Consider the following 22,220-nt stretch of genomic DNA (forward strand, 5'->3'; position numbering starts at 1 on the left):
TTAACCATAAAATTCGATTAATGTCATCGCCATTCTCTTGATCTCCACGTCAATGTTATCCTAAACGTCGATTTTGTCCAAATTTCTTTTTGTCCACACATCAGTTTGGTCCCTTTCGTCACATTCAATCAAAATATTCTTTTAATTTGATCACGTGACGGCACATCACCAACTTAAAGCGTTATTTTTATTAAAATACAACATCTCAGCTATGAAAAAACTAAATCTCACGTATTTTGCTCAATAAGGCTATGTCCTCTCTTTAATGGAACTCAAATGTAAAATTCTAACCGGACATAATATGACCATTTTGAGCAAAGACATGAGTTGAAGGACTCAAATAAGCTATATTTTCATAAAAGCTCCCACTTAAAGTTGGTAACATAACCAAATTTAACAAAAATTATACAACAATATTGACCAAATTGATGCGTAAACCAAAAAAAATTAAGGATCATATTTAGTGAGCCACTTGTGATAAAACCCCGAATTAGAAGTTGTGATGGCTTTATTAACCAGCAAAATCATGGCCTTGTCTTCCTGCCTAGACCAACAACAACCTGACATGAAATACCATTTTGATTTTTCTAATCTCGCTGAAATGTGAGAAAGAATCTTCTCTTTTTTCTCTTTTTCTCCTTTATGGGAAAGCATAAAACTACATAGAAGGTTGTTGTTAGGAAGATAAACAAGTTTGGGGTTGTGCCCATTAAAAGTAAAAGGTTTAGAAAAGTAAAGAAGATAATGAAGATGGTCAAAATCACTTGGAGCCGTGCGCTGCATTTGCAGATCTTCTTTTGCGCCTAACTAATCAAAGGTTAATATGTGATTAGAGTTTTATGAATATATATATCTTTGACATGTCATGTCATGAAGTAATATAATTATTTAAAAATAATAAAAAGTTTACGTGTAAATTAATTATTTATGAGAGAAAACTGCTTAAACTTTTCTTAAGTTACAACTTACATTAAAATCAAAGCTTCCATTATTATGAGAAGTAAGAGCATGATATTTGCTTAGAGATGAAGGATTGAACACCATCCCAAATCAAAACCAACCACAAGTGTGTGTGTGTGTGTGTAGCATTATTATTCTTCTTATGATTTTCCAAGCAACAACCATACAAAGCAGAATTTTCACCCGCTATATGTCACACCCTCTTGGTTTTGGCTTCCCTGGTGGTAGGAAAGAAATGTAGATTAGCATGCAGTTGTACACATTTGTATGTTGCCAACTATATTTCTAATAATTAATTACTTGCTTCTTAGAGAAGGACGGACTTAGAATTCAAAATGAGATTGGCTAAATTTACCTTACGTGTAGGGTGCGTGAAGTGCTGGAATTTATGCTTGCCGACATGCAGTGCATGGTCATGCATGAAAGGGGGGTTGATTTGGGTGGATTGGGAATGTCAATATAAGGGTCTGTCTCTGCTTCTTAATTCAATGATATTTTTCTTGCCAATGATGAAAGAGATTTTAAGTTTGAATCTTCTTCGATCTATTGATTAGAAAAGAGAAAAACTAGTAGTAAACTATTTGTATAAGTTAGTCCCATTCTCTAGCATTACTTGTGCCAATGACATTATGCTATATTTCAAGGGTTGGTTATAGAACAGAAAGAGTCTTGAATATCAATTATCAGATCTCTTTTTTGGTCCCAGCTCTCCCAAGTGATTGCCTCCATCATAAAGAAGTCAAATCTGAAATTGGTGAACATCAAGATTACTCTTACCTGATGCCTGAATGGGGTGACAGCTAGAAAGTTCAAAATAGTCTAGAAAATAACATGTCAACATCCTCTCCATCTCAAGTCTCCAAATGGCAATTTTCTACTGCTCACATAGGAACACTATTCAAGGATCCTCAATCCAAGGGTATTTTTGGAAAACCACCCACACATCCAAAATTACTTTGAAGCCTGACCTATATAACCCTCCAATCCAATCCATGACTTTGATATGTAGATACAAGCTGCCAAGACTCCTTCAAACTCCTCTGCCTTCCATATCCTCCTCAATTTGCCAGAGTTGCCTCTTTAGCAATTAAAAACTAGCTAGATAGAGAGAGAAAATGGATCAAACTGAGTACCATAGCCAAAACCAACAAACCTTGACTCATAGTTACTACATGTACAACTCCATAGACAATCAGCTTCTGAAAAAGCTACCAAGTTTTTGCTTTCAGTTTCTGTGGTTACTTTCTGCATTCCCAACTCATCTTTGCTTTCATGCCTCCATTCCCTCAACTTCTACTTCTCCACATTCCCTTACCAGCTTTTCACCCACACCATTGACAAGAACTGCATGTTCCTCATCTGCAATTTGCTCTTGGTTGTCCTTGCAAAATGCTCTGGCTTAATCCGGTCCCCGTCCCAGTCTCATCGTACTAATGATGAAACCACCTTCAAGAACATAGAGAAGGTGGTTCCGGGTTCGAATCGCCAATGCTAGAGACTGAAGAACCAGCTTTGCAGAAGGAAGATGTTAAAGTGGAAAGTATGGAGTCAGCAGAACATGTTGCTGCAGTAAAAGGACAACAAAGTGAGTCTTTGATCAACCAAGTAGAAACAGATGTAGAGAAAGCAGCCGAAGAATATAAAGATCAAAAAGAACAAAAGCCAGAAATCGAGTTTATAGTCTCAGAAGAAGAAGAAGAAGAAGAAAATGGAACACTTGCTGAAGAAGATGAAGATGGAAATGGAATGTCCAGTACTAGCACTGAAGAACTAAACAAGAAATTTGAAGATTTCATTAGAAGAATGAAGGAAGAACTAAGGATTGAAGCACAAAGACAACTAATCATGGTTTAATTAGTGTTTTAATCAGTATATTTGTGGGAAATACTTCCTTTTTTTACTCATTCATAATTAATTTTCATTATGTTAATTAGTTGTGTATTATGTATTTATAGATGTTAATTAGTAAAAGATTTTATTTTCTACCTTCTTTTGAGTGCATAATAACTATATGAAAACGGTGCTTTGAAGCAGAGATTCATATAAAAGCGACTGCTGCAAGCTTCAAATATTTCATAATGACAATTAGATATACACTTGCCCTGTTGGAGTTTATGGTTGGCTGGGCCCCATTGACTCACAATCTTTTTGTTTGGTGGGAATTTGACAAACTTACATTTGTTGTGTTCTTGGAGAATTGACAGAGGTGATGAAACACTGAATCCCTAGCTCTGTCATGATCATGTCAATCCAAATAATTTTGTTCATTGTTGCTATCAGGATAAAATGTAACAATCCCTAATCACAAAGCAATCTGTCTAATTGTCTCACTGGCTTTACCACTTAAGATCCTTGTGATTAATTTGCTAAGATGAAATTAGTGAAAAGGTCAAAGTAGCATACAAAGGTAGTAGCAAAGTGGCCAAAAAGATAAAGAAAGAAGGAATAATAGCATATATGAGTTTAGGCATCTATAGCCTATAGGTACCTGGTGCCGTTAAGAAATCATGTTGCAAGTATTAATCTTACCAAATTTTGGCAACATGGAAGAGGTATCCAGAAGGAGAATAAAGTCAAAACTCTAAGATGTGACATGGTTCCATTATTATGAAATTTATAGGAATACCACATGAACTTTTAAGTATATGCACGGCCAATTGAGTTTAGCTCAGTGGAAAAAGATCTTAGCTTGCAAATCAGAGATCTCATGACATATTGTTTGGTGCGTGTTTGTAAAAAATCCCCTCCCCATCGCTTGTACTAAAAAAAAAAAATATGTACACAATTACTATTAATCACCTAATCTCTATAAAGTGGTGCAACTACCTAGGTCAAGTTTTGTTCACTTTTTTTTTATAAAAACGTATCATGTGCCCCTCACGTGGAGGGATATTGTAGTTTATCTATATATATGGGGTGATGATTTTACCACTTAAGAGCCTTCTAATTAATTTGCTCAGATGAAAATTAGTAAAAAGGTAAAAGTTAGCATACAAAGGTAAGTGGTCAAAAAGCAAAAGAAAGAAGGAATAGCATATAAGAATTTTGGCATCTCTAGCCTGTAGGTAACCCATGCCCTTAAGAAACATTTTATCCAATATTACTAGATGTGACATGACTTCATGATACCCAGCATTCACTTCCCCAGAACATCCAAATTCATTTCAGGTGGGATAATTTTGTAGCCCTCTCTGAAGTTCTGAACAAAATCAGACTTACACATGTCAAGTTCCTGATCAGTAGGATTTCAAATTCCAAACCATTTGGCAGGTGTTTGGATAAAACTAGTGCATAAAAAAGCCACAGAATCTTGTTTCCATTTCTGAAAGGGATTGATTTTGTATTCTGCTAGTGTTGTTTTAAGTACAGGTGGCTGGAAGAATCCCTGTAGTCTTTACACTGAAGTGGTTGGAAACTCAGGAGCCTTCATTTTCACCCCTTATTCCATCAACAAAGCAGTTTCTTCATAAATGATGTATCATATGGGTCCTTCCTTCCTTCAGGATGAAGTTAAATCTCAACTTATTTGTTTGATTCTCACATTCCATATACCAATCAATGAAAGTCAGAGAGATATGTTAGCACTTGTAGCACCTAAGCTTAAAAGTTTTTTTTTTTTTTTTCAGTACAAGCGATAGTCTAAACTATAGGGGAGGAGAATTTCTTACACACACACGCACAACTTAAAGATTATTTTTTTGTTAAGAGAGTTTCACCTAAAACCAAAGGGATACATTCATAAAATTTGTCAGGCATCTAAATCCAAATAAACTATGCCTAAAATGACATCTAAATTTATCAATTTCTTAAAACTCTACATAGTGGCAAGATGAAGAAGCTCTGTGTCCTCGTGCAGGTTAAATGCAATATCATTTATCCGTAGAAAAATTCGTCTTGTGTTGAGGCATTTTATCAAACACATTGCCTTCAAAGCACTAATGAAAGAAAATTATATTTGATTGACCCCTTTTGGCCTTTAATTGATACCCAAGTGACCTAGTATTCTTGAGTAGAGATCCAAGTGAAGATTTTTTTTATGCTCATCGTTTGTTACATAGAGCCATCAAATTTGTTCGCCAATTAATTAGCAATACACGTGTTAAAGTTCAGAGTGCACTTAAAGTTTGAACGAATGAAACACTGTCACATTAATTTGGTGTAACAAAATTCACAACTTTGGACAAAAATCCTTCTAACATGAAAGTTGAAGGAAATAAACACAACTTCAAATTGAGTATTTACATAATGCGCATGTCATCACCAAGAAAACACTTTGCTAATTAATAGACATTCAGCTCTATACCAACCTAGACTTATTCCAGCACCTTACATGATAACGCATATAGACTTTTTACCCGAGCTGGCCTCTGATTTGGGCACCCTCTTTGTAGCATTACCGGCTGCGGAAGTGCTGGTGGTTGTGGTGGCAATGATTGCGATTGTGATTGTAATTGTAGTGGCTGAGATTGCTGTGGAACTGACGACGATGTTGATGGTAATTGTAACGGTGGCGGCGGCGGCGGCGACAATGGCATCATTATGAGACGACTTGGATCATAATAATCAATCCCTCCAAATGGTGGACAGGGATAATAAGGTTGCACCGCATAAGGGTTATATCCATGTCCATATCCATATCCATGTTCATGTCCATATCCATATCCATCTTGTCCAAAACAATCGTAGCCCTCCTTGACCTCACCATCAAACGTAAGACTTTTTAGGTCTGCATGTTTCCCTGACCCATCAAGCACCATTAGAAGTGTACTTGGATTTACTTTCCCTGAAACTTTCACTGTCCCTTGCTCTGCATCTATGTCAATTTTATAGACACCTAAATTTCAAAAAAATATAAGTAACAAATCCTTAATAAAAATAGAAGATATGCAGTAGCAAAACCATTTATTTTCTAGAAAAATAAGAAATAAGAGAGACGAAAAAGGGAAAATACCATAGATGTTCTGCAAGACATCATAGATCTTTGTCTTGCATGCTTTACATTTGATGTTCACTTTCAGAACACAAGTCTGCAAAAGAATGAAATAAAATATATCAAATGCCATGAGATATACCAAGAATAAAATTTATAACCCCCACTATGATTATAAATAAATAAAAACAGTCAGTGGGTATAATAGTTGGTTGAGCTCTTCCACCTCTCCATCCATGTGGGAAGAGGTTCGAAACCAGACACCCAACGGATATTTGTATAAACCTCCAACCCCATCGCTTGTACTTACCATATCAAATAAATAAAAACAAAGTATTGTAAGGATTCTAGTCTAACCATTTGTGCAATGGAAGAATCCATGAGAGCAAATTCTGATAAAATTTCTGCAATGGGTTCTTGCAGCTTTGCTTGAAAGGTTCGTATAGACCTTGACTTTTTTCTGTGTCATCATTTATAAATTAATTTTCGTTGAGATAATTACTAGTATTTGTATATTTTGTAGTTGTATTTTGGCTGTCACATTCGCAATTAATTCCTAAAATCTCTCTTCTCGATATTCCTTGTAATTTTGATTGGGACGAAATATTATGTCCAGTTGTGAAATTACTGTTTCCAGCACGTAATGGTGGACGAATTCCCAAATATAAGTTACATTAATTTTACTTTTCGACTTTTACTTCTTAATTTTGATTGAGAAAATATAAGTGTGAATATAGGACAGTTGTCTTTGTAAATTCGTCACAAATTCCAGCTATGCTCACTTTCTTCATGCTTTTAAGAGAATCTCTCTCTATCTCTGCAATTATGAAAGCAAGGCAAAAGTCAAATGAATTAAAAAGAAGATAAATATCGAGGAAATACCAAAAAAGTAATTTCACTTCTTCTTTTTCCGGGAAAAAGGTATTGTAATTTCTTTATGGTTTTTTTTATATCGCAATGTTGCATGAACTTATACCCGAATTTCAATTTGGTCTCGAAGTGAGTTGCATGGTATGGCCGTGGTTGATTGGAGGGTTAGGAGAGGGGAGAGGAGGAGATGAGTTTTCAAATTGATCGTTTTAACTCTCAAATAGAGAATGTGACGGAAAAACTCAAATGTCACAATTGAGAGAGTTTGATGACCAAATTGACTCCAAAACAAAAATCGAAGACTAAATTGACTCAGGTATAAGTTTAAGGAGTTGGAAAACCTTTTCTTAATATATGAGTTAGGAATGGTTGGCCCAAGTGCACGGTACAACCCACCTCTGTAAAGGAAAATTTGATAGTTTTGGCAGAAGCGATTTAGCCTTCTTCAATTTGTTTTGGAATAAAATTTTCGTGAATTAATTATCACTTTGACCGTTGAATTTAAATTTGGGCCCTTGAATTTTTTTTCAAAGTTAACTCAAGTTTAATAAGACTCATGGCCCTCAGATTTCATCACATTAAAGACACAATTCTGGAGGATCAACATTCAACATGACAATTAGTCTCTGGATGTCCCCCATTTTTGCGCCTCACGAGAAAGAGGGGGGGAAAATAAGGAAAAACAGAGATTCGGGTGCGATTAACTGACATTTAATCAAATTCTCTCCCCTATACAATGGTTTTGCAATGAAAATGTGGATTATGCTTTGCAGAAATCCTAAATTTTTTTTTCTCCTATAAGGTAACAAGAACAGATGTAGAAGATGTTAGATGTAGACTCCACCTTCAATTTTAGATGGTATGTACACCGCCGACAAAAAGTTAAGTTCATGCACAGACAACGCTTCTAACTCAAATTTCACTCCTCTTTCCAGCATCAATTGTAGTTCCAATCTAAAAGGACAAAACTACTTCAAGTTACTTAATCCAGTCATATGATGGATGAAATAAGAAAGCTAACAGAGTCTTACCTCCACTCTGGCACTTCTCTTTGTAAGTAGCATCTACGTAACATGGCTTCCGTTTTCCTCTTGTCTGGCATGGTTATAAGGAACCTTATTTAATGTTACTAAAAGAAATAGTAATGCCAATGTAAATGAAGCACCATATCTCTCACTCACCTTGTGCTGTCAAGGGAAGGAGACACTGTTGTGGAAGTTGGTACTTCTCTGAGTCCAAAAGGAAGCCTCCAAGCCAGAGTATCTCAGGGACCCGTAGAAATTTTGCATCATAGGCCAGTTGCTTACATCACAAAAGAGTGGGTTAAAATTGGATTGTAACTTTATTTACATTACACTATATGAGCAGTCTACAAAAGAATCGACTTATTCAGCAGTTCTCAATCCTCAATATTTGCAGTCTTCCTAGGTAGTTCACATGTTATTTAAGTTCGTAAACTATAGATAACAAGTTCATAGAGTGATCTGGAAGCCTAACCATAGAACCAAACCGATATGTGGACAGGATGTCAAAACCGTACGGATCACAGTCTACCAAGCAATAGGTAGGGAGATGCAAAGTATCAACAAGAAGCCCCAAAAACCTGGCAAACATAAATGAAAAGTATGTAAAGTATATAGACAAAAGGGAAAATAAAGTGCAAACAGACAAGGCAAGGCACTCTGTTACCTTCTTGTGGAAATATCAGGATATCCACGTCCCTGTGAAGAAAACAAAAATAGCACACCAACAAAAAAGTTTAATAAAAGCTGTTTCAAGGATCAATGAGAGTTATTTGACCAAAAACAAGGGTGTATGCTTACAGTGATAACGATGCAGTGGTTTGTGTTGCAGAACTGGTCATTTGCCAATCGTTGAAAAACTATACAGAATACGAATAATGGTTTGTTCATAGAAACACACATCAAAATCAAATGATATCCAGCTAAAGCACCAGGGTTGCTAACAAAAAGAGCAATTACCTGATTCTTTCTCCACAACAAGTATGTATTTTGCTACACTAACAATATCTGCAGGTTAGAATTAATGATTTGAGCATGTTTTTGGACTTCAAATGACACTTAGGGTTGATTATGTAATTACCAATGAACTTGTAAAGTTTACATTATCGAATTTGAATATCCATTGATTTTAAACAAGAAAATTTTAATATTTTAATTAGTTCTCTCCTAGTTATCATCTGAATACCTTTGACCTCTTCAACATGAATGGGAACAGGAAAGGCCTGTACATGAACCAGATGCAGATGTTTAAGTTCAGACACAATAAAAATACGATTATGCAGAAGATGTCATCAAATCATTGTTTTTTAAAAAACATGTTCCATTCTTACAGTGTTTGGCCTATTTATGCAATCAAACATGTTTCCAGCTTCTGAGAACCTTAACCAGCCCATTACCAACCTATAATGAGATAAAAACATTAATTATCAGTATGAGTTGACAATACTTAAACCATGATCACAGTGATATCAACTCAACGAAAAAGTACCATAAACATTTGAACAATTTTACCAATATTGTAAGGAAAGTTGAACCATACTGAACTAACAGGTGCAAGCCCCAAGAATAACAATGTATTCAACGGACCAAAAATACACAAATGTAAATGTAAATGATGATTGGCACAAGTCATTTTTATGAAAAATCAAGCAGCAATGTATGCCATTATCTTCTTGTCTTCGAAAATCAAGCGAAATTTTCATGCATACCCTTTTCCTACAGACACCTGCCAAAAGGAAGGCAACATGAAGTAAATACCCCAAATGCTGTATGCGGCCTTATAAATTATTTGAAGCTCATGTGGCAATTTCAAGAGTCTAAAGAATACTACTACTTTTACTAATCATACATAACACGTTGGAGCACATTACTATATATAAATAGCTATAAATTTGATAAGGCCGATATAAGAGTACCCACCACGTTCAGATTGTGACGACTACACTGCATAAGGATGCATATGTCATTGATCGCACGGTCTACAATTGACTGATCTGCATTGTAAATTAAGCAGAGAATATTACTAATTACTTGGAGAGGAGAGACCATGGACATAATGCATCAAGAATTTCCCATTAGAAAATATCACATCTAATCAAATATACCATATGTTCTCATATTATCTTACCACAAATCAGTAGGCCTCAATTTCTATGCCCATGATAATTTGAAAAATACAATGCATTTTTACCAAGGTTTAATTCGTGTAAAAAGAAGAATAACATTTATCATAATCCAAGTTCAAGGTCTTATAACAAACTATATCGTACAGCCCATATACTAAGGATTTATTCTTTGACATTGGAAATGAAAAGTAACTCAGATTCACCTGAAAATACAGAAGGGTGCATGTAATAGATATCTCTCTTAGACCCATGTCTATTTTCTTGCAGAAGTTGCTGAACAATTACTAGAACCCTAAGCAAAACATCTGAAACAGATTCGGGGAACCGGGTAATCAGTAATTCGTGCATTACATAAATCTCTTGTACATTTATGATAGAGTTCAATTGTCTGTTATGTCCTTAGGCTGCCAATCAAAAATGGAAGATGAACACTTATTTCAGCTCATTTTGAAAAAAGTAGTCTGTGTATTGTTAAAAAACGAAAAACAAAATCTAAGCTGCACTACATGAAAAGTTAAATACCATACCAAGCGCAACGTAACCTACCCAATCTACGCAAATGGCTTTCCCTTCGAAGTGTGAGAGTCTCCTTCAAAATTGGCAAATCAGAGCTACAGTAACTGCGCATAACAATGTACCAGTTTGGATAACTAATTATTAATTACTACCCAATCTACGAAATAATTATTAATTTTCCCGGAATATCGCACCCAAAGAAAAAAAAGAATACTGAACACATTAAGAACTCTGTGGTGCTTGTTTGGTTGCTGAGAAAAACCAGGAAAATCTGAACGATCAACTAAAATCGAGAAAGAAAGCTTAGCATTTAACCAATTCGAATCGGGCTTCGTGCAGTAATTTCTGAAGCGATCGATGAGAATCTCCGGAGACCGTCCATTGCTGAGATCTTCAACTATAGCTCGAGTTAATTCTGCGCTCCAAAAAAATTTAACAAAAAAAATAAATGAGAAACTATAAATTAGCTTCTACTTGAAGAAATTGATTTCGAATTGGTTTACAGTATATAAATTGACGAGGACCTCTGATTTTTCTTAGCAAATCGCAAGGCCGAGGCTGGAGCTCCATCTTGAGTGCTTTCCCTCCATAATTCTTGCGTTAATGGAGATTCTTTTAAAATGATTTCTGGGTATTTATAGGCTTGCTTGTGGGCCGGGTCAGTTTAGATCCGCTTGGTAAGGAATAGAACTTAATGAACTTATGTGTTTGTCAAACTTGGGCCTTTTAAACTTGGTTCTGGTGTAGAAACTAATGTCATGTTTACTTTCAAGAAATCGGGGAACTTAAGAATAAGGGGATAATGAATTTGTAATTGGTATCGGAATCATTCCAATTACTTATTCTATGGTAAAATTCATAATCAGATACCCTCTAAACTAGAAATCATATCAACTAGGGAGAGTAGTTAATCCGATTCCAATTCCTTATTCTCAAATTCTTCAATTGCCCAATTCATGACTTCCGAAAGTAAACATGCCCTAAATCAGTAGCAATTGTAAACTGGGAAAATATGAGCTAATTGAACAAATGCTAAAGGTAGCAATTGGATTCAATAAAGAGAATGTGACCGACCAACCTTTATCCACCCATAAGATTAAAAGCTCACGTCTTTTATTCAACAAAGTCATTTACTCTTCTTGATGGAAGTTTTGTGAAATTCTAAATAGAGAATAGAAGACTTTGGTGAGCATATGATGAGTGAGTGAATGAGATATATTATGATGAAAAACCGTGCGTTGGTGTATTAATGACGGTGCCTCCTCCACATGTTGTGGCCCATCGTCCTACACGTCGCACACAGATCAAACACAGTTGAGAGGCTTGGACTTCCAGACTGAGATCTTCCAGACGTGTGAAGAATTGAGAAGCAGAATTTGAAGATGCAGCTTAATTATTCTGGTGGCTGGTGAGTTTTCTCTCTGAACTAACTTGATACTTGAAACAGAGTTAGTTATGTCAGTTGGTCTGAGAGCAGCAACAACCCTCACTCAGCTTAAGGTTTTCATTTCGAACTGGTGTGCTATCTTTCGCAACCCGCCTAAACTGTTTGGCTTTGCAAGTCTTCTAATTTGCTGAAATCCTAATGGCTATGGATGATGTGAGGGAACCTTTGATTTCAGCACTAGGAGATCCTTCACCTCAAACAAAGCAAAAGAATCCTATGAAGAGTAGAACATATCGCCGTTGCAAAAGTGCTCCTCTTGCAGAGTATGTACCCTTAAAGACAACCGACACTGGCTCAGTTCCAGTTACTGAATCCATATCTTCAAAATTTACGCCCGAATTTTCAGAAAGTAGCTCTATTCTTGGCTGTCTACTTAGGCATAGGAACTATCTGCTTCTACCTCGTCAGGAACCAGATCAAGGGAGAGAAGACAAATGGAGTTCTTGATGCTGTTTATTTATGTATTGTGACAATGACCACTGTTGGATATGGAGACCTAGTGCCAAACAGCATTCTTTCGAAACTACTGGCTTGTGCTTTTGTCTTCACAGGAATGGCTCTTGTTGCGTTGATCTTGAGCAAAGCAGTCGACTACTTGGTTGCAAAGCAGGAAATATTTCTTGATAAAGCCTTACATATGCATCAAAAAGTAGGTTGTATTGAAGTTCTTAAAGATGTTGAGACTAACAGTTTGAGGTACAAATGCATTGTGGCCTTTATCCTTCTTTCGGTAATCATAATTGCTGGCACAATCTTCCTAGCTACTGTTGAGAAATTGGACCTTGTAGATGCATTTTATTGCGTTTGTTCTACCATCACAACCCTGGGGTATGGAGATAAGAGCTTTTCAACTCGAGCAGGGCGTGTTTTTGCAATATTCTGGATATTGACAAGTACCATTTGTTTAGCTCAGTTTCTCCTCTACGTTGCTGAGCTAAACGCCCAGAACAGGCAAAGGGCATTGGTCAAGTGGGTTCTTTCTCGTAGGATGACAAATGTAGATTTGGAGGTAGCTGATCTTGATGGTGATGGGGTTGTTGGGTATGTGGATTGTGATTTTTTTTTTCTGGGCTTATTTCTGAATTCTAATTTGCTGATGGTTTCATAACAAACTTTCCATTCTCTTTCTTGTCCTTTTTTTTCATAGGGCTGCTGAATTTATCATATATAAGCTCAAAGAGATGGGGAAGATTAGCCAAGAAGATATTAGACTTGTGATGGAGGAATTCGATGATCTCGACGTTGATAAGTCAGGGACCTTGTCGACATCAGATATAATGCTTGCTCAACCACCTCAAACAGAAAAGTAACTCTGGGATTTTGCTGTGGTTTCACGTTTACCTGGAAATGTTGAGTATTCTCAAAAGTTTCCTGTTAGTTTGTGTTATGTATGTTTGCTTACCCTTTCTGTGATATAAATCTTTATACACAAGGCCATATCAGAAACACTCCCAATATAGCTCTTCCCTATGAACACTTTGGTTAAAATCAAAGCATTTTAGTGATCATCGTTCATTTTGGTACTGGATTGATGCAATGTGTGAAATCAAATTGCACAATGACAATTGCTAGCATTGAAATTTTGCATTTCCATGACCACGAAAGGCTTCACTTGTCAGCGACATCTAGTGGACACACAAATTTTTGCTCCTTCATCAGATTGTAAAATAGGACTTTTCTAGCAACCTAAAGAAAGTGATTCATCAAATCGGAATAAATCTTTTTTTATTGCGAGAGATTATGATGTTACTTATACAATGTTATATGCTTCTGCATTTAGATTTTAACTTGAAAGGAAAGGAAAGGATCTGTTCTCTTTGAGTTGGGCTAGGCAAGACACTTCCTATGGCCCAGATTCAAATTTGGATTTGGCGTTATATGGTGGATCTGAGCCCAGCAGCAAGCACATCAAAGCAATGCCTCACTCAGATGCAAGGTTTAAAATATCAAGGATAAATTACTCAAATGGTCCTCAAACTTATACTCGATTTACATTTTGGTCATTCAATTAAATTATTCGTTAAAATGGTCCATCAACTCTATATTAGTCGCTCCATTGGTCCTACCGTTACATTCTGTCAATATTTCCATTAAATATGAGGGCAAATTAGTCATTATTTACCCTAAAATTTGGTTAAATCTAACAAAAAATTATATGGTAGGACCACTAGAGCGAATAATATAGAGTTGATAGAACATTTGAATGAATAATTTAATTGAGGACCAAAATGTAAATCAGGTATAAGCTTGGGGACCATTTGAGTAATTTACCCAAATATCAATGGTTTCGGAAATATAGGTAGTCCAAAAACATGGGAAATTCAATGGAATATCGGTATATTATTGATATTGATAAAAATTGAATAAAAACCACGGAAATGATAAGAAAAACATGAAAAAATTCCTTGAAACTTTGGATGATGTTTTTTTAGTCAATTATCTATTACTTTATCACAAAAAATTGGAAGGAAATACATTGCATGATGGGTTAACTAATTTAAATTGATTATATAGCGAGCTCACAAACACTGCAAGTGTAGAAAATATGTAATAATTAATGAAAGAATATTAAACACACCATAATCATTTATTTATAATGATTTACAAAAATATTTTACACTTCATATCCTGCATGGTATGATACATGAGTGACTTAATACCACATAGAGTTCCTGTAAGGTTCAAATTTGAGTTATTTACTCTAACACCCTAAGATTTTCGGCTTTTTCACAAAACTCCTTAAGGTTTTATAAACTACAAGAACATCCTAAGGTTTTATAAATTACAACACCGTGAGGTTTTAAATTGTTTTCACAAAACTCTTTTCATTGATTTTTCATCCAAAGATTGATGATTTTATACCAAAAAAAAATTTCTCCAAATGACAAAGTTGACCTTTGAGATTGCATATACTTCATTGACGTTAATTTTGTCATTTGCATAAGTTTTTTTTATAATTAAATCATCAATTTTTGGACAAACAATCAACGAAAAGGGGTTTTGTGAAAACAAACTGAAACCTCAGGGGGTGTTCGTGTAATTTTTCAGACTTGAGGGGGTTTTCTGAAAACACAAGAAACCTCAGAAGGTGTTAGTGTAAATAACTCTTCAAATTTTTCATTGTCATCATCATCTCAATAGTCTCAATATTGTCGATATTTTGGCCAAATATTATTGAAGTGTGAGAGAAATTATAGACATCGATATTTTTGATATTATCGATATTTATTCGATATGTGTATGGATATGTTCCAAAATATCATTAACCCGAAAAATGATAATATCCTCAATAGTTCTTCGATACTATCGATATTTTAGCTTTGCTCAGATGTCAAACAAAAATTATTGTGGGACTATCTATAAGAGGTTGATGACTAATCCTCATTCCCCTCTAATCCTCTTGAAAATGGTGGGATTATGAGGGGTAAGTTTAGTCATCAACCTCTTATGAATAGTCATCATTCATCCTCCAAGTTATACAACAATATTCATATTATGTCTTAATTGCGAATGAAATGTAGGCATTTTGCTAGTGTAGTCCAATCTAGTCCACTCCTCCCCTAATGAACAAGGGGCAATTTTTTTCTCCTCTCCCTCTCACTTATATCATTTTGGGCTTAGCTAAGTTGGCTAGAGTGAAAATTTGGTTAAAATACATTTCCCTTATAAAAATAATAATAATCTTACAAGGGTACAAAATATAAATAAAACTTTATCATTCTAAACTAATCCAACTTCTCCGATTTAGTCTTGTATCGCCCACTAATTGATCTGAAAAACAAAATAGGTTAGGGATGAGCAAACCACTGCTCAGTGCGTAAATTATGTAGTATGTCAGTCAAGCAATGCCATTTTACACACTCTAGAAAATATAATAAAAAGATACACAATCCAAATCATATCACATCATTACTTTATATCTTGGTCATCATTCACAAATTGTACCTGGCACGTGACCCCTTTCGGCCTCACTGCCGTATGTCCTTGTCCAGTACATTTATTCTTCGGATACCCAGTCACTGAAGTTCTCATGTTCTATCAATAGTACGTACTTCACAAAAACTCCCAATAATATATATTGTGTGAAATATTGTACAAATTAGACATGCTTGACTTAAAAATAGAGATAGATTTGTAAATCGAATAAATCCATGATTTTCACATTTATCACAAAATAAGAACTTTATAACACATTACATAACCCACTCACCATGATAATGATAATTATAAAATCTTGCAAGACAAACTCTCTCTCTCTCTCTCTCTCTCTCTCTCTCTCTCTCTCTCTCTCTCAAAACACTACTACATGTTAGAAATATATTCTAAAGAATTGGAATGAATGATTGAAGCAAGGAAATTTATAGGAGGCTACAAAAGTACATATTAGAATATTAAGGGAATAAATGACTAATTCATTTCCACCAATGATATCATAAGGGAATATGTGACTCATTCATTTCCACCAATGATATCATAAGTAGGGGTAGAAGCACGTGGGGACCAATGCAGTCACTAGCCCCCACTGAAATTTTATCAAAAAAAAAAGTACTAGTATGTAGCCCAATTTCCTCTAAGCTAAAAGTACTTTACCACATGGGCCATACCCAACAGCCAAAGAACTATGTCACCAAATAGGCCTTATTTACAAGCCAAATTTCCTACAACCATACTCTACCCATTCCCAAAAGGATTAGAATTATTATCATAATTATATATTGCATTCTTGCATCAATCAATAAGGACACAGCTTCCCTCTTTCCCTAGAAGAAGGTCTTCCTACTTCCTGCAAATTACAGTTTGACATATGCAAAAATAATTCATCAAGATTCTCTATTGGTTTGATTAATATATTGCTATGAATTGAATGCTCAATTTGTTTCGGTTTATAAGTTTGAGAAGATATTCATACTTGTTTCAATTTAAATTTAGTCCATATTCATGCTTCAATTATGGAAAGATTTTTCAAAAGAAAATCAAATCAAAGTCTGAGTTAGTGGAGTCTTCACTTGCAAAGAGTCAAAAGAAAAATGAAAGTAGTTCAAACCCAAACTACTACATGGTAGAAATTTACTCTAAAGAATTGGAATGAATGATTAAAGCAAGGAAGGAGGGTATTCAAAAGAGAAATGAAAGTAGTTCTAACCAAACTACATAACTTAACCTAGAAAATCTGTCAGCTGATCCTGGATTACGTAACCAAATATTGAGTTACCATCCAAATGTTCAAGACCAAGTTCGAAGAGCTTATCTCCAAAAAGGTCCTTGTCAACCTCGAGGGCATAATTTTCCTTACAAAAACTTTGGAGCCAAACTAAGACGGTTTAATTTTGCTTGGTTTAGTGAGTTTCATACTTGGTTGGAGTACATCATAGAAAAAGATGATGCCTTTTGACTATGTTGTTATCTCTTTAAACCTGATATTGGAGAGCAATCTAGGGGTAATCTTTTGTTGGTGTTGGATATTCAAATTGGAAGAAAAAAGAGAGACTACAAACTCATGTTGGAGGACCAAATAGTGTCCATAATAAAGGTTGGAGAAGTTGTGAGGTCTTATTAAACCAAAAGCAACATATTGAAACAATTCTCTCAAAACACTTAAACCAAGATCAAATGGATTATCGAACTCATTTAGGTGCATCAGTTGGTGTTAGTAAGATACTTTTACAACAAGGGCTTCCATTTTGTGTGCATGATGAATATGAAAATTCAACCAATCAAGGGAATTTTCTTGCATTTTTACGATGGCTATGTCGTTTCAATGATGATATAAAAGCTGTCATGCTAAAAAATGCTCTTCAAAATATGAAGTTGACATCACTTGATATCCAGAAGGACATTTCAAGTGCTATTTCAACTAAAATTATCAATGCAATCATCAGGATATTGGTGATTCATTATTTGTCGTTCTTATTGATGAATCATGTGATATGTCTTCAAATGAGCAAATGGTCATTGTACTACGTTATGTGGATAAAGGTCATGTAATTAAGCGTTTTCTAGGTATTGTGCATGTTACAAATACTAAATCTTCCTCACTGAAGTTAGTCGTTGATTATTTGTTTTCAAGACATGGATTAAGCATCTCTAGATTGCGAGGGCAAGCTTATGATGAGGCAAGTAATATAAGAGGTGCGTTTAGTGGTCTTAAAACACTCATTCTAAATGAGAATGACTCTGCTTTTATGTTCATTGTTTTGCTCAATTTCAGCGAACTCTGGTAGCTGTGGCAAAAAAACATTCATAAATTGCATATTTATTTACTATGGTTTCTAATGTGGTAAATGTTGTGGGTGCATTTGCTAATTATCGTGATATGTTGAGATAAGCATGCTGATGCAGTTTTTGAAGCACTCAATAATAATAAGCTCTTAAGTGGGCATGACCTGAATTAAGAAACTAATCTCAAGTGGTCAAGTGATACTCGACGGAGTTCTCATTGTGATTGTTTAATCAGTTTGGAAAACATGTTCCTGTCTATGATAGATGTACTTAAGATTGTAAGAACAGATGAATTAGGTTATGAACAAAAATTTGAAGCAAAGGTTTTATTGACTTTTATGCAATCATTTAGCTTCATTTTTGGTCTACACTTGATTTAAAAAAAAAATTGGTAATCACAAACGACTTATCTCATGCACTACAAAAAAATTGGTAATCACAAACGACTTATCTCATGCACTAAAAATTGGTAATCATTTAGCTTCATGTTTAATTTCATTATTAGATCTGTGCAAATTGGGCTCTATTTGTTTCCTGGGGAAAAAATTTAATGGCAAAGTGAAGTTATTGGATTGCAAATGCAGTAACTTATAAAACTAATGAATACGAATTTAACCACTTGAGTTCAGATTCTGCTAGGATTCCTTCTTTTTTTTTTCAAACTAATTGACTGGTATGGTTTGTGATTAATATTTTTGAATGATCTGTGCTTTACATGTTGAAATTTTGGCATTTGATATTTGTTTGGTTGTTGAGTAGATGTTTTATGTTTTACTAACAATGAATGATAGGAGGAAGTCAGGTGTGGTTTTGCATCGCAAGTACATTTTATGTTCTTCATTTTTGTTTAAGCTGTGGCAATGTCTAGTGGTGAGTGATGGAGGAGAGTGAGATTGATTTGCTTGTTTATGTGCAGTTTAAGCTGTGGCAGTGTCTACTGGTGAATGTTGATTAAAGTTTTTGTCAAACAACATAGGAGATGACTATCTGCTTGGTTTCTTTTATGTATTCATTATGCTTTCTCAATTTGCTTCAAACAGCATAGGAGATGACTATCTGCTTGGTCATATAAGTTGTTGTGACAGTGAGTATATTGGTGTGAAGCATATTTTGTTATACCATGATATTACTTTATTTGTTTCCTATTGTCCTTAGGTGTGAGAAGTAAACAAACTTAGATACCACCATGCACTCTCATCCCTATAATTCACTTTTATTCTTCTATTTAATTTTTTTCCTAGTTACTGATTGTAGCTTGTCAACTAGAGTGTTTTTGCATAGGTTATATGTGATAGAGATTGATTTTTGTTATATCTTAGAAATTAGATATTATGTTTTATAGAATATGATTGTAGTTCATATTTTCGTTATATTTTAGGTGGAAATAGTTCAAAATCAAAAGCAATAGTTGTTTTGGATGACTAGGTGAGTATGGTGGTGATTATGGATGAAGGTCACTCAGTACCAACAGTGGTGAGTTCACTAATTAAGTGGTCTGTGATATTGAATGATTTATTGATATGTGATTGAATGAGATATTGGGCTTGCTCTGTTTTGGTTTCTGTCTCCATTATGTTTCGGTTGCTGTCTCCAATTTTTTTTTTTTTGGGTTTCACTTTCAGTTTTGAAGGCAGGATGTTTTTGCATAAGGTGTTAGAGATTAAATTTTGTTGTTATCCTCATGACTGAACGGATTCGGGGATGTGAACTAATTATATCTTTTTTGTATACTTTTTTACAGGTCAACAAAAATAGTGTATATATGTTCTTTTACATGTCCTATCTTGGGGTCCAATAACAATGACACTCATCCATGTTGCAGCTAAAGCCCTTTATACCTCTATGGCATGTGTTCTTATTAGTAATCTTGGAGAATCAATTACAAAACCAGCACGTGATTCTCTTGTTGCAGAGTATGAGTGATGTCTACTGCTCGCAGGATGTGTGTGAGTATTGTTTTTTAGCTTGCTAGGAGTGTGTTTTTGCATAGGTTATATGTGACAAAGTTTGTATTTGGAATTATTATGATTGGGTATAGTTCTCAATAAAATGTCTTTTATTTTTAAAGCTCAGTTATTGTACTTCTCTCTTTTTTTAAAATCATTTGCTCAGGGTATACTAGACAATTTAAATATAATGTTATGAAACATGAGCAAGCAAGAAATTGATTAATATTTTTTAAAAAAACATTAAAGTCAATCACGGCGTGCAATGAATGCCTTAAATTGTAATAAAAATGGTCTTTCATGGCGTGCATAGTAAGCCGCAAAAAGTATTTTACAAGCCCATAATATATGCCGTAAATGAAACAGGTGGGCCTTTCGTGGCACGCGATGTGCGCCTTAAATACCCTTTTATGGCCTGCATTGAAAGGTCTTTTAAGGCGTGCAATAAACACCGTAAATGAAATGGACTTTTTACGACTCGACCTTTCGTGGCACGCGGCGTGCACCGTAAATACCATTTTACGATGCGCATTGCATACCGTAAATACATGTTTTTCTAGTAATGAATGCTACATGACTTACAAGAAAATAGATTTGGGGATGATTGGGAATCACAAGATCATGTTCCTAGTGGAGAAGCAAATAGTTTTACAAAATTGGTGAGTGATGTAAAGCAAGAATTGTATCCTGGTTATCGGAATATCTCTAAATTGTCTTTCATGGTGAAGTTGCTTCACTTGAAGATAATTAATTGATGCACCAATAAATTTTTTACAACTTTGCTTCAGCTGTTAAAATAGGCATTTCCTAATGGTAACACAATACCAAGATCTTATCATGATGCAAAAAAAAATATTAGAGAGTTGGGTCTTGGTTATGATAAGATTCATGTATGTGAAAATAATTGTGTGCTTTTTTGGGAGGAACATGAAGATGAACAAGAGTGTCCAAAATGTCATACCCCTAGGTATGTTATAGGCAATGACAAAAGGAAAAAGATTCCCCAAAAAATCTTAAGACACTTGCCTTTAATTCCTAGGTTGCAAAGGCTTTTTATATCTAAAAAAACTACTCTAGATGTGAGGTGGCATAAGGATAGAAGAATTGATGATGGGGTGTGGAGACATCCAACTGATTCTGAAGCATAGAACTACTTTGATCGACAACACGAATCATTTGCATTGAATTCAAGGAATGTTAGAACGAGGTTATCGAGTGATGGATTCAATCTATTTGGGAACAAGAGTACAAATTATAGCATGTGGCCAATTTTTCTTGTTCTACACAATCTGCCTCCATGGAAATGTATGAAAGATCCTTTTTTTATGATGTCTTTACTTATTCTAGGACCAAAGGCTCCTGGGAATGACATTGATGTATTTTTCAACCTTTAACCAAAAAGTTGAAAGAATTTTGGGAAGTTGGTGTTGCTACATATGATGTTGAATGTAGACAAATTTTTCATTTATATGCATCATTATTATGGACAATTAGTGATCTTCCTGCATACGGAGAATTGTCTGGTTGGAGTACAAAAGAAAATTGGCTTGCCCTTTATGCAATAAAGATACATGTAATAAATGGTTGTCAAATGAGAAGAAAATAGTCTACCTCGGTCATCATTGGTTTTTGCCACAAAGTAATAGATTGCGCAAAAATTTGGACTTTGATGGTATGGTTGAGAAGAGGTTAAAACCTAAGTTTTTATCAGGAGATGATGTAGTTGAACAATTGACTCGTGATACACTACCATGTTTCGAGAGGGAGCTTGGAGAGGAAGGAAAAGAAAGCATTCTGAGGAACAATTAAATTGGACAAAGTGAAGTATTTTCATTCAATTACCCTATTGGAGAACATTGAAATTGCATCACAATCTTGACATAATGCACATAGAAAAGAATGTGTGTGAGAATATTTTAGAAACATTGATGGACACAAAGGGTAAGAAAAAGGACAAATATGGCACTCGGCTTGATATGAAACCTATTGGCATTAGGAAAAGTTTGCACCCCATAAAATGTGATAGTCAAATATGGTTTTCTAGAGCATGTTATACCTTTTCAAAGATAGAGAAAAATGAACTATGTGAATTCTTAAATTAGGTGAAACTCCTAGATGGAATGACATCAAATATCTCATGTTGTGTAAACATGAGGGACTCTCATATTTCAGGAATGAAAAGTC

General features: G+C 34.9%; 2 protein-coding genes and 2 pseudogenes across 6 annotated transcripts; 2 read left to right on the plus strand and 2 right to left on the minus strand.

The window, feature by feature from the left end:
- Positions 1-1,982: 1,982 nt before the first annotated feature.
- Positions 1,983-2,945, plus strand: LOC148919047 (uncharacterized; annotated as a pseudogene).
- Positions 2,946-5,089: 2,144 nt separating this feature from the next.
- On the minus strand, positions 5,090-6,036 carry LOC103342725 (uncharacterized). The gene is made up of 2 exons (XM_008246364.2): positions 5,912-6,036; positions 5,090-5,794 (listed from the first exon to the last, which is right to left on the minus strand). The coding sequence occupies exons 1-2, from the start codon at positions 6,021-6,023 to the stop codon at positions 5,274-5,276; spliced, it is 633 nt and encodes a 210-aa protein (XP_008244586.2). The 5' UTR covers positions 6,024-6,036; the 3' UTR covers positions 5,090-5,273.
- A 1,264-nt stretch (positions 6,037-7,300) lies between these two features.
- LOC148919048 (meiotic recombination protein SPO11-1-like) lies at positions 7,301-11,016 on the minus strand. 4 transcript variants are annotated; one of them, XM_089049474.1, is made up of 15 exons: positions 10,949-11,016; positions 10,740-10,839; positions 10,455-10,528; positions 10,112-10,213; positions 9,703-9,776; positions 9,492-9,508; positions 9,114-9,183; positions 8,969-9,005; positions 8,743-8,790; positions 8,584-8,642; positions 8,450-8,481; positions 8,258-8,363; positions 7,942-8,062; positions 7,792-7,855; positions 7,301-7,714 (listed from the first exon to the last, which is right to left on the minus strand). In XM_089049474.1, the coding sequence occupies exons 1-15, from the start codon at positions 10,992-10,994 to the stop codon at positions 7,588-7,590; spliced, it is 1,077 nt and encodes a 358-aa protein (XP_088905600.1). In that variant the 5' UTR covers positions 10,995-11,016; the 3' UTR covers positions 7,301-7,587. The 4 variants fall into 4 exon arrangements, with proteins under 4 accessions (XP_088905600.1, XP_088905601.1, XP_088905602.1 ...); XM_089049476.1 differs by having other exon boundaries at positions 7,302-7,714; positions 10,619-10,839; positions 10,949-10,985; XM_089049475.1 differs by lacking the exon at positions 10,112-10,213.
- An 854-nt stretch (positions 11,017-11,870) lies between these two features.
- Positions 11,871-13,394, plus strand: LOC103342723 (two-pore potassium channel 1-like; annotated as a pseudogene). The gene is made up of 2 exons (XR_016125132.1): positions 11,871-12,912; positions 13,019-13,394. The product of XR_016125132.1 is annotated as a two-pore potassium channel 1-like (transcript).
- Positions 13,395-22,220: the final 8,826 nt, after the last annotated feature.

This window comes from Prunus mume, linkage group LG3, assembly GCF_029339155.1.
Source record: "Prunus mume cultivar Tortuosa linkage group LG3, ASM2933915v1, whole genome shotgun sequence".
Lineage (NCBI taxonomy): Eukaryota > Viridiplantae > Streptophyta > Magnoliopsida > Rosales > Rosaceae > Prunus > Prunus mume.

Excerpts from the sequence above, each read along its gene's own strand:
- LOC103342725 (XM_008246364.2), bottom strand. The coding sequence starts at position 6,023 with ATGGCATTTGATATATTTTATTTCATTCTTTTGCAGACTTGTGTTCTG. Across the intron at positions 5,795-5,911 it reads TGTCTTGCAGAACATCTATG|GTGTCTATAAAATTGACATA; the intron begins GTATTTTCCCTT and ends TTTGAAATTTAG.
- LOC148919048 (XM_089049474.1), bottom strand. The coding sequence starts at position 10,994 with ATGGAGCTCCAGCCTCGGCCTTGCGATTTGCTAAGAAAAATCAGAG. Across the intron at positions 9,006-9,113 it reads GCATAAATAGGCCAAACACT|GCCTTTCCTGTTCCCATTCA; the intron begins GTAAGAATGGAA and ends GTTCATGTACAG. Across the intron at positions 8,791-8,968 it reads TCATGTTGAAGAGGTCAAAG|ATATTGTTAGTGTAGCAAAA; the intron begins GTATTCAGATGA and ends TCTAACCTGCAG.